This window comes from Gordionus sp. m RMFG-2023, chromosome 2, assembly GCF_954871325.1.
Source record: "Gordionus sp. m RMFG-2023 chromosome 2, tfGorSpeb1-WG-v2, whole genome shotgun sequence".
NCBI lineage: Eukaryota > Metazoa > Nematomorpha > Gordioida > Chordodea > Parachordodidae > Gordionus > Gordionus sp. m RMFG-2023.
The window spans coordinates 29,688,771-29,701,527 of NC_088776.1; the positions used below are offsets into that span (position 1 = coordinate 29,688,771).

Below are 12,757 nucleotides of genomic sequence, written 5' to 3' on the forward strand. Positions count from 1 at the left end.
AATATTATTATACCCTTGGCCATAGTAGTTAATGAAGAAGTAGCGGAAGGAGATGTAGAACCAGTTCCACTTGTTGTTAATGTAGGAGATGTAATTGAATTAGTCCCACTTGTTGTTAATGAAGAAGATGCAATTGAACCAGTTCCATTCGTTGCAGATATGGTGGTAGAACCAGTTTCACTTATTGTTGATAAAGGAGAAGTGACTGAACCAGTTCCACTAGTTGTTGATAAAGGAGATTTAGTTAAACCAGATCCACTTGTTGTTGATGAAGGAGGTGTATTTGAGCTAGTCCCGCTTGTTGATGATGAAGGAGATGCACTTGAAACCGTTCCGCTAATTTTAGATGAAAGGGTAATTTCTGAACCAATTACACTTGTCGTTAATAAAGGAGATATGGTTGAACTAATTTCACTTATTGTAGATGAGGGTAAAATAGAAGAACCGTTTCCACTTTTTGTAGATGAAAGTGAAAGAGTAGCTGTTCTTGAGCCAGTTTCACTTGTTGTTAAGGAAGAAATAGTTGAACTAGTTCCACTCATTGTTAAGGAAGGAGATGTGGATGAAACAGTTTCGATAGTTGTAGTTGTTAAACCAGTCTCAATTGTCGTTAAGGAAGGAGCTTTGGTTGAACTAGTTTCACTAATTGAAGATAAAGTAGTAGAACCTGTTTCATTTTTTAATAAAGGAGATATAGACAAATCACCTCTACTTGATGATGGAAATGTAGTGGGACCAGTTCCACTTGTTGTTGATGATGTAGATATAGTTAACTCAGTTTCACTTGTTGTTGATGCAGTCGATATAATAGAACTAATCTCACTGATAATTGATGAAGGAGATATGGATGAACCAGTTTTACTTGTTGTAAATAAAGGTAAATTAGTAGAACCAGTTTCAATTGTTGAAGACGAAGTTGAAATTGCATCAACTTCGCTAGTTGTTAAGTTGGAAAATGTAGTTGATTCAGACCCTCTTATCGTTGAGGTAGAAAATGTGGTTAAACCAGTTCCTATAATTGTTGAAGAAGGAGATACAGTTGAGCTAGTAGTCTCACTTATTATAAAGGACTGAGTTGTAATTGAACTAGTTCCACTAGCTGATGAAGGAGATATGGTTGAACTAGTTTCATCCGTTGATGAAGAAGGTGTATTCAAACTAGTTCCACTAGCTGATGAAGGAGATATGGTTGAAATAGTTCCATCCGTTGAAGAAGGTGTAATCAAATTTATTCCGCCAATAGAAGATGTGAGAGATGTAGTTGAACTAGTTACACTAGCTGTTGTAGAATCAGATGTAGTTAAACCAGTTTCACTATTTGTAATTAAAGATAAACTAGTAGAATCAGTTTCATTTGTTGGTGAAAGAGATGTAGATGTATCAGTTTCATTTGTTGGTAATGAAGGAGTTGCGGTTGAAGCTGTTCCACTTTGTGTGGATCCGGTTCTTTTAGTCGTAGATAAAGATGAAGTAGAACCACTATTTCCACTTCCATCGTTTGAATCTGTAGATTTAGTATTTACCTCATTAGAAGTCGCAGGCGAGGATTCTGAATCTGAAGAAATAGAAATAGTTGAACTTTTACTCGTGTTTACATTCGATGTTGTTGAAACTGTTGATATAGTTGAATCTTTTTATATAATTATATGAGGTACAAGTGTTTATATATATTGTCAAAACTGTTAAATCTTTATGTATAGATATAGTTGGACATATATAAATTTTTTTATATTTGAATTAAATTAAAGCATATGATTATATCAATTTAACTATTACAAATATTTTGTAAATCTATTTATCTTTCTACATAGAAATTTAATAATTAAACATAGTTTAACCAAATTAACATGTGGTTAAAACCTATCCTTTTTGAAAAAAAGAGATATTTGAATAAACTGTGCAACTTATATTATATATGAGCGTAGAGGAATTTAGAAAAATCATATGATTTAACAAATTTTTCCTAGTTTGAGCCCCTTCCCAAATTTAAGCTCTCAATTTGGGAGCGCATTAAGATAAGTCCAAATAATATATTTGTAATTGAAATTATATCAAAACTGTGTATTTTATTTATTCTTACGCTTACTTTGATAATTTTTTATCTCATACTGACCCCTAGTTTAGAGCGTAATATGGGAAACTTTCTTTTTGAAATTGTTTTATATAAAATATTTACTTTATTTTTATTAAATTTAAAAATCAATATTTTTTAACTTTTTTTTGACTTTACATTGCACCATTTTATAAAATTAAAAAATTATGTTTAAATAAAGTAAATTTAGAAAGTGCAACTGATGTAATTTTAATTTATTGAGATGGAAAAAAAATTCAATTAGTTTATGTTTCATTTTTAAATTTTACATATTTAAGCCCAATTAATAATAAAATATTATTTTTAACTTATATTTTTAAGTAAAGAAAATTCGGTTCAAAAAAGCAAATTTGAGAGATCACGGTGAAACACAACACAGGGAATGCCGGAACAAAGTTTAGGTAGTGTTTAAAAAAACATTGATAAAGGGCAAAATAAATAAAATTTACAAAGGTTTTGTTTTGTAATAACCTTTTCCTATATAAATTTGTATTTCTAAAATTATTTTAATTTGAAAGAATATTTATTAAAATATATTGTCTTGAAATCATGATATTGGATATTATTAATTCAACTCCTATTTTTTTAATTTTGACTGAGGGCATTAGAAAATACGCCTTTGTGCCTCTAACATAGCCTATATCCTTTATCATGATAGAACATATAATACTATAATTAATTATAGCTTTTATAATAAATAAATGAATAGTTATGTCACGTTGCAACAGACCATGTAACATTTATATCTATCATCAATATTTTCTTATTATTTATTTTTTGCAATTTCCTGTAAATTGAACTGGTACGATTACGATATTATATTTTTTAAAAAAGAATTAAAATAATGTTTTAGATGCTGCTTTATTCAGGGTTTATAACAACACAAATTATTAATAATTATTTTATTGTCTATTTTTTAATTTATTTTTATCTATATTTGTTACGAAATAATAGGCGAGATGTGGTATGACTGACCATATTGTTTTATTCAAAAATAGGATTAAGAATTGGGTTTCTCAATGTGTAGCCCAATTCTTAATCTTTAAAATAAATTTTGAATCAATGCTCTCTCTATAAAAGTTATTAACTAAATGAGGTTATGTGAAAGTTGTTTTCCTGGCCATTTAAAACATGGTATGTGTTAACTGGCTAAAATATTATTTAAAATTTATATTAATAATATTAAAAATTACAATATAAAATATTTGTAAAATAAACTATGTAAATATTTCTTCATTTTTTAAGTATTTAAAAAATTAAGTGGATAGATATTTAATATCAACATCTTAAGTTATCAACAGACTCCTATATTTAATGATAATATTTTATAAATTATTATCTTAATTAACTACATGTTAAAATGCTTATTTCAATAATTTAGACATTCATCAATTTAAAAAACTAATGATGCTTAACAAACTTAATTAGACAATTATTATAAATACAACAACAATGAAAGTATTTTATTAATTTATAAATGAGAAAATTATAATATATTTATTTACATAAATAACAAACAAACAAATAATTCTTGGTAGAACAGCCCCTTCTTCATAGTGAATGCAATAAACACTCTTCTCTCTCTTTGAATATTCCTTTTTGCATATAATGCAGAGTAACTCATTATTTCTTCTGTAGATTTAGTAAACTATAACTCATATTTTTTGTTAAATCATGGGCAAATATGCTTATCTAAAAATAAATGATTGTAAAAAAATACTCCATTTTATATAATTATTAGATCTATGATAACTAATTATTTAATAGGTAATTCTAATATATAATTAATATCAGTAAAAAAATACTCCATTTTATATAATTATTATATTTATATTAATTAATAATCTAACAGATAATTCAAATATATAATAAATATCATTAAAAAATACTTTAACTTTATAAGTTTTAACAATATTAAATGATTTGTTAGCTTGTGTTATATAATCTTTTAAAATTTACTCCTGTGGGTTGGTGAATATTAATCTATTTCTATTTGAATTAAATTCCATATGGGGATATTTCAAAGTCTCTGAATTTTTGCTTTGTCCTTCTTAAAGTTCTAGGAATATCAAATTTAATAATGATTATATCATCAATTGTCAATTGAATTTATTGATCATCATTTTCATCCTTAAGCAAACTTTTCATTTCAATATGAATGAATGAATTCTGGCTAACCAATACATGTCCAGACAATACTCACAGTCAATTGTCATTAAATATCTTTATATGTATATTAAATAAAACTTGTAAGTTTAAATTTATATTAAATATCAGTAATTTAAATTAGTAATTTTGACCAAAAAAGTGCATAGCATTATTTTTTTAGAATGAGGTACCAAAACAGTTTACTTAAAATATTTTTTTATTGGATTGCTCCATTCATTAAATAAACGTAAGTAAGGTAAATATCATAAATATATACATCTTCACCAACATTAAGAGAAATTGATCCAATAGATAAAATGTTAAAAGTGGGGGTCATTCTTCAAACATGGCCGTTTATGTTACATCTCCCCAGCTTCTACATGACAGGATCTTCACTAGATGCAAACCCCCTTCAAAAACATTTGCCTATCCCCCTAAAAAATCCCCGCCACCTCCGGCGGCGATGTCTCTTTATCATTAATTTTACCTATTTATTTATTGATACTCTTTTCAAATAATTTATAAAGGATAACTTAAATTAATCTATCTCTACTACCAACTATCGATATTTTGTGAATATAAAGAATTTATTTTTTAGATAATAAATTTAATTAAAACCTCCATTATTTACAATGAATTAATTATTATGGCATTATGAGCTTGCTGAAATATCTAAACCTTTTAAATTATATTTAAAAGGATAGTTTATTTGGAAAACAATGTGTATGATTGTTTGCAATATATAGATTTGGTCGATGAATTGTATTATAATAATACTATAATAAAAGTATTAATTTTTAATAAATTTTGTCTTATTTCATCTCAAAATTTAATAGATAACCCCCCCCCCCCAAAAAAATTTTTTATCCTACCCCCATTAGCAGCTTACCCCCTACCCCCTCAAAAAAATAGGATGCAAACTGTTCCTACCCCTCCCGATCATGTAGACGCTGCATCTCCCCTACATTTTTAGTATTGATTTTGAATTTTCCAATGCTTATCAAATACATAGAACAGGCGCGTAAGCAGGGAAGGTGGCAGGGGGACAAATACCCCCCCCCCCCCCTAATGCTAAAAAATGCAGATGCCGGATATATTTTTCAAAAATATTATTGTTTATATTAATTTATATTTCTTAATATTTATTCCTATCTCATATTAAATATATATTTAATTACATTTATTATCACATTCATAAGTTATCACATTCATTTATTTTATCAATTAATTTCGATTTCAAGTTTTTAGTGTAATATTTACCTATTATTTTCAAATTTTTAGTTGTATAATATTTATCTACCATTTTAAATTTCTAGTCAAATAATAATTATTTCTGAAACTTCTTGTCTAACAGGGAAAAAAAAATTGCAACCTTGCCCAACGAGATAGAGTCTCCGCCATCAAGCAGTAACAGCTTTTATGGAGTTAGAAGAGCCAATTATTTGCTATTACTGAAATATCACAATGGCCTGAAATAAATATTTCCTCAGAAGCAATGGATTCAATGCTTATTTAAAATTTTTTTCCTCATTAGAATGTATTATTTAATTATACAACTATTTTATGTATTACTTTTTAAAAACATGACATTGACTTGATGAAGATGAGATTAGCGGGGAGCATTTTATTAGAACTCAAGGAAATAAGGGCTAATGTTGATGAAGATTTCATATTTTATATGTTATTGTTGAGTCAAAAGCAGAGCTATACGTTATAATATTTGTCTCCCTCAACTTGCAGCAAGGTAAACTCATCGTCCATACATTAATATATGGTCAGTAGAAGAGTATTATAAAATAAATATCTTTATCCTAGATGGAACGTATCCACGTTTCCCCAGTAAATTTTAATAGAAAATATTATTATTTAAATTCATAATATATTCTTGATTTTTATTTATAGAGCATATCTAAAGTCAAAAATCTTTTTTTAAAAAATAAATGATTCTTAACACATTATGCGTCCAAACTCGATTTTGTAAATTTCAATAATAAATTAATTTTTTTAAAAATAAAATTTTGAGCCTCAATAATATTCTCGATTTTTTTAAAAAATATATAAAATTACTTTATTATCAATTCGAAAGATGACAAAAATAGCTAGGGCCATACAAGAGCCTTCTAGCTTTCGAGAATCTTCATTTTTGTTTTATATGCGTATATTTATTTGTTAAGTATTATTATTCTAAATAATATTTTTAAAATATTTAATTGATCGATAAATCACTTATGTAATAATTTTAAATTTAACGGTTATTATTTTAAATCATTTATTTATTCGTTTATTTTTGCGTACTTTATTTTCTTAAGCAAATTGTTTTTAAACTTTCAGAAGTTTTAATTTTAATGAAATTGTATGTAAAATAACCTTATATATTTGGAATCCCAAATTTGATTGTACATTTTCTATTTTATTTGACACTTTTGCTTTTTGATTGACACTTTCTTTTTTTGATCAACACTTTCTTAGATAGACACTTTTTTTTTTGATCTAACCTTTTCTTATTTTACTTATTTGATTGATACTTTTTTTTGACCGGACCTTCCTTTTGATTGATATTTTTCCTTTTTTGATTTGGACTTATTTTGAATGGGAAACCCTGTATCATATGACATATCAAATAAATATTGTTCTCAAGCAACCAATTATATCCCATGATGACAGAGATTATTAGATATTAGTAGTATTGTTAAACGGTTCGATTTGAGCGATTTTTAAAAACTGCTAACTCAATAATATAGCCAGAAAATATTTTCTAAGCCTCGAAATTTCGCTAATAGGTGTCCAACCTTTGTGTGAACTGTGAGCAAAATCTTTAGCCTTGAATAATATTTTTATGAATTAAACATTAAGTTAGCCGTTTTTAAAAATCGGCCTAAATCGAGCCGTTTAACAACAGTAGTTATTAGGAAGGAGCTTTTACTATATCACGTGTGAAACGTATGTAAAATTTTATTATTGATTTAATAATTTATAAAATATTAATTAAATTCTTTATGATAATTTAAATCTTTAATTGATAAAGACTCTTATTATATTATCATCTAACATATCAAATTAATATTATTAAACTCAACCAATTAAATCCAAGGATGAGTTTGAGGATATTATTCTGATCAGGAAGGAGCTCTTTTTACATCATGTAAAGTATATATAAAATTATACTTTATGATTTAAGTTATAAAAAGAAATTAAATCTTTTTAAAGATTAAATCATTTTTATTTATCATTTAGTTTATTAATTGGAGATAAGGACAAGCAAAATCAGTTATAGAATTAGGAAATGAATTTAGAGCAAAAGTTAAATTTATATTATTATATATAAAATGTATTGTAATTTATGGTATGATAAAATGTTAAAATTAATATTTTGGTGATATTGTAATTAAATCAGGAACTTCTGCGGAGGGATTGAAAGGGGGAAGTGGGGGGTGTAGATATTTGTGATGACGTTATCATCATTAAAGGTGGGAATTACCCCCTCAAAAATCTTATCCTCCCCTCAAATCAACATTTGGCACAAAAAAAGGAAAGGCTTGTTGAAGTCGCTGAATTGAATAATAAGCTTATTTTCTTCCTTATGATTGATTAATGCAATATTTATAAAGAAGAGGAAGTTTATGAGTAATCATTTTATTTATCCTTAATTGTGAGACGATTAATTGAGGGTGAAATTATTTACTAATAAATTTAAAAAATATTCAAATTTATGTCTTCTTCTTTTTTAACTTAAATCGTTTGCATATGCCGAAATAAATTTTCAAAAGTTTGATATATTCAGCTTATCTTCCAGCTTCCATCGTTGGAAGAAATTTATTTAAAAAAATATTAAAATGTAGTTGTTTGCGCTACTTATATCTATATATTTTAAACTGTCTACCTCCTTTCCCCCCCCCTCACATCTATTCGATTATTAAAGGTTTTTTGGGATTTTTTAAAATGAATATTTTGGTTTCTTATAATATTTCTATAAAATGATTTGCACCACCAATTCATTTTATATCGAAAAATCATTTTTTCATGCATTATTCAAGTATTTATTCTTATAAATTTTATTCTATTATACTTATTGAGAACCTTGTAAAATAATTTATTCATAACAGATTAATTTCTAAATTTAAGCAAAATAATTTTTAACCAAACCCACCTGAAAAAAATTTTTCTAGACCTAATCAATTTAGAAAATAAAAAAGGACAATTTTCCTACCCCTACATAACCTACAAATTTTTTTAATCGGTCCGGAAAAAAATTTACTTTTCAATTCCTGCCTCTTTTTGGAACATTTTTAGACTTAAAACTATAACTTTCACTCCTGGCGCCAGCGTCTACATGTCAGGATTTTCACTGAATGAAAACCCCCTTCTAAATCTTATGCCTACCACCGGCCGCGTTATTCCCACTATTAATTTCATTTTTTTAATTATAATGGTACACCCATTGAATCATTTAAATATTTTAGCTCTACTACCAACTATCAAATATTGTGAATAGAAATGAGTTATTTTATAGATAATGAATTCAATTTAAAACCCCCTCATTTACAATGAATACATTATTATGATATATTGTTTGGCATGAACATGAGTTTGCTGAGAATGTCTAACCCTTTTAAATTACATAAAAGGATATATGAAAGTTTTATTTGGAAAATAATGTTTATGATTGTATGTAATATATAAATTTGGTCGATGATTAACAATATCATTGTATTTTAATAGGTCTATAATAAATGTATTAATTTTTACAGCAATATATTTTGTCCCACTTCATATAAAAATTTAATAGATAAAAATTTATCCTACCCCCTTTAAAGGCGCCTATCATTCCCATCAAAATAAATTGGATGCAAACGGGTCTTAACCCACCCCCCTTAGACACTGTCTGGCTGAATTTTCAACATAATGATATAAATTTATTGTTATTTTGAATAAATTGATTTATATTTATGCAATATTTTGAATAAATTGGCTTATATTTATGCACATTATTTCAAAGGGAAATTGAAAACATGTGCAATTCTCTCATTCTTATGGCCGTTGAATTTGTAAAATTTATTTATTTTTATTAATTTTGTCTGTATTTTAGAAATTACTCAAAGAGAAAAGGGTAATTGTAAATAGAAGAATATCATTCTTATCGAGAACAGAATTTTTTTTAATTTTAACTCATATTTTTGTTTTCTCCTACTTCCAAAATATAAATCTATATATTTTGTTTTAAAACAGCCCCTTTTTTGGAGGCTCTTATGTTTTCCATGAATTTTTGATATTCATTTGAAATTAACTTTTTTAAAATGCTTTCTTAACAAAATTTTCCTAAGATTTTTGCTTATTTTACAACCCAACCAAGATTTTTTTAAATAATATATATATTAATTATCCTCTTGTTCCTTTTTCGCTTACTCCCTCTTACCCATCACAATTTCTAGAGGCTCGTCAGCCAAAAATAATCATAACATACTATACTTAAATTATCAACTCTTTTATCTTTCATTTTTTATCTATATAGTGAATTCCATGAAAAATCAACAAAAAACCTGATTCATAACCCGTTCCACTCAAATTTTTCTAAAATCTTTACAAGAGTTTATATAAATTATAACTAAGAAAAAAATAAAATTTTAACTCCCAATTCCAAACAATGGGTGAGATATGGGCTTCTAAATACCCAAAAATGAGGTATTTTGGGAAAAACTTACTCCATTTACTTGTAAATATCTTTGAATTAAAGGTAGAATGATGGGAATTTCATTTCAGAAAAAAATATATTTTTGATAAATTTTGAATTAGGGAAAATTATTTTAGTTTGAAATAAATATTAAAATATTGGTCTTAAATCCTCTAATTACTAAAGCACATATCAATATGAGTTTCTTTATTAAAATATAATTCCTTATGATTGCATAAGTTTCAATTGATTCTCTTTTTTAACCTTTATTGATATAAAAAGAATTTTACCAGGCATTATACGACTCTTTATATCGAAATTATAAAATTTTCCAATAAAATCTATGGATAAATATTCCCAGCCCTTATAATACATGGATTTGGTCAAACAAACTTTTCATTGACCAGTTTTTTGCCATCTTTGCCATGAATTTAATTGTAGAAAATTCTTTCTGTTTTTAGGGTCCAAGAATGTGGTAAATCTGTCAATATCTAAATTTTTATATTTCTAATTTATTTTTAAATTGCTTAGTGATTTCACATTCATCGTTAATATTAAAATTATAGTCTGAAGAAATTATCAAAACTTTCTTATTTATTTCTTAAATTTTCAATTTTTTTTGATAAGATATCTTTTTTCGCTCAATTTTCATATTTAATGTCTCGCCCATTAATAGAAATGAGGCATTTAGATGTTCAAGGGTGACCAATAATATAATCCTAGTGAAATTAAATTTTGAAGGAAATATGATTATAGTTGGAGCATGTAATTTTTTAAGTCGCAAATTTTACTGTCAATTATTAATGATTTATTCATGTTAATCATCCAAGGAAGTACATTTCTTAGGCCTTCACAACTTTGAATTAATTGAATCTACTGTTTTAAAAAAAGAATAAAATCGGAAATTTATTAATGATTTATCAAATATTTATTACAAATTTTTATAATTAAATAATGAATAGCATATCTCTAAAATCTGTTGCCCGGCCCTCAATTAAAATTTTACATTATTAATTAATCCAATAAAAATATATAAAAAAATTTGAGAGAAAAAAATGCGGATTATGACCGTTTCCGGTTTTTGTCATTTTTATAATCTTTAAAGGCTATATAAAGAGATTTAAATTACACTTCTAGCTCAATTATATCCAATTATATATATATATATATATATATAATAGAGCATTGTCAGAAATTCCACATTTTTTTCTACCTTTATAGACCCGGATCTCAGCCGCTGTTTAGAGTTAGAGGTTAAATTTTTTTTTTATTATTTAGAATATATACAAACTCTAGTATAAAATTTGAAAAATCAGAGGGGGTCGGGTTGAAACTTATGTTGATTTGTCATGGAATTCACCATATATAAATAAATATATTGATATAGAGCAAAGAAGCGCACAATCATTAAAAGGATGGAAAAAATTAGATCAGGAAATATTTAATAGTCATTTAATGCTTATAACTTACGTTATTATTATTTTTTATATTTACCCATGCATAACTTTTTTATTTTTATAATTAAATTTTTTATTACATTGACGAAAATAATCTTTGGCAACGAATTAATGGCCTGTTGCTTTAGTACTATTGCATTACATAAATGAACAAATACCAAATAATACCTTCCATCCTTATATAATTTATGCTGTAATTTTAATATCCCATATTTATATAAGAAATTCTTATTCTATATATAGTTTACCCCATACTATATTTACTCGTTATATCTATACATATCTGCTTTTCGAATAAGTCTATTATGTGAGGAGGGGTAAATTCTACCATTGGCTTTAACATTTTACTTATTAATAATCATTTTAGTAAACATTTTTACTCAATCCCCTCTCCTTCATTTTTTGCTAACTTCCAGCACATAGAGCATATATATATCTTTCCTCAAACATTATTAATTAGCTAATGAGGATATACAATTAAGTAAATCAAAAATGATTTAATTTTTTTACCAATATGATATACCCTAATAAATTTACATTTTAACCTAAATTAAACTTGGATTAACTGTAATTTATACAATTTTTTTATTTGCTGGTTTACATTTTTAAAAGACTCGCGTTCGTTTCACCGCGCTCCTCTATTTTACACAGAGTACGACTCACTGGATATAGCGCTATAAAGTGAACAAATTTTATTACATGCACTTTCTCATCTAGGCAAAATTATTAGAAAATATTCTCATACACCCCCCCCCCCCCCCGCCCTCATCCCTTATATTTTTATAAACATACTAGAAAATAAATACAGCAAAAAATTATACAATTTTACCTAAATATTTCTCTAAATATTATTTTTGTATTAATAATTTAATAACCCCTCCAGTTTAAGCCTGAATTATATTAATATTTAAAAAATTTATCGTATGCGCCTAAAGTACTAATAGGTTACAAAACTGTAATTTTTTAAAAAAATATCCCGATTTCTGCCAAAATAGCCTCCACTTTAATTATAGTTAAAGCAACTATTTCTCCAATCTATATCCAAAATAAAGAGGCGTAGGTAATATTTATTAATTGAACATTTTTCCCTCAACACTAATCCAAACGTTAATGTTTATTTTAAGGCGTCCAAAGCGTCGTATGGAACAGAGTGAGAGAGTGAGCGCAGCAGAGCCAAAGGTTTTATGTATATATTTTTTTAAATTTATATACACATTTATATCACCACTATATAACAAAAATATGAAAATAAAAGTTTAAAAAAATCATCAAACATGATAAATTATAGAAATATATAAGTTTTTGTGTGTTTTTGTAAATTTCTATATCCTAAAAGATAAATTTTAGAATTTTTTCAAAATTTTGGACATCGCCTAAAATTTACATTTATAA

General features: G+C 26.2%; 1 protein-coding gene and 1 long non-coding RNA gene across 5 annotated transcripts in view; one reads left to right on the forward strand and one right to left on the reverse strand.

Moving 5' to 3' along the window:
• LOC135923707 (collagen alpha-1(XV) chain-like) overlaps nt 1-12,757 on the reverse strand; it is a 32,572-nt gene that overhangs the window by 13,152 nt on the left and 6,663 nt on the right. For all 3 annotated transcript variants that reach the window (XM_065458612.1, XM_065458613.1, XM_065458614.1), the window contains exon 4: nt 14-1,630. In XM_065458612.1, coding sequence (XP_065314684.1) covers nt 14-1,630 — 1,617 coding nt within the window. The remainder of the gene's footprint in view (nt 1-13; nt 1,631-12,757) is intronic.
• LOC135923708 (uncharacterized) overlaps nt 7,391-12,757 on the forward strand; it is a 40,758-nt gene continuing 35,391 nt past the window's right edge. For both annotated transcript variants that reach the window (XR_010571261.1, XR_010571262.1), the window contains exons 1-3: nt 7,391-7,540; nt 11,978-12,046; nt 12,490-12,544. This is a non-coding gene — a long non-coding RNA (uncharacterized LOC135923708). The remainder of the gene's footprint in view (nt 7,541-11,977; nt 12,047-12,489; nt 12,545-12,757) is intronic.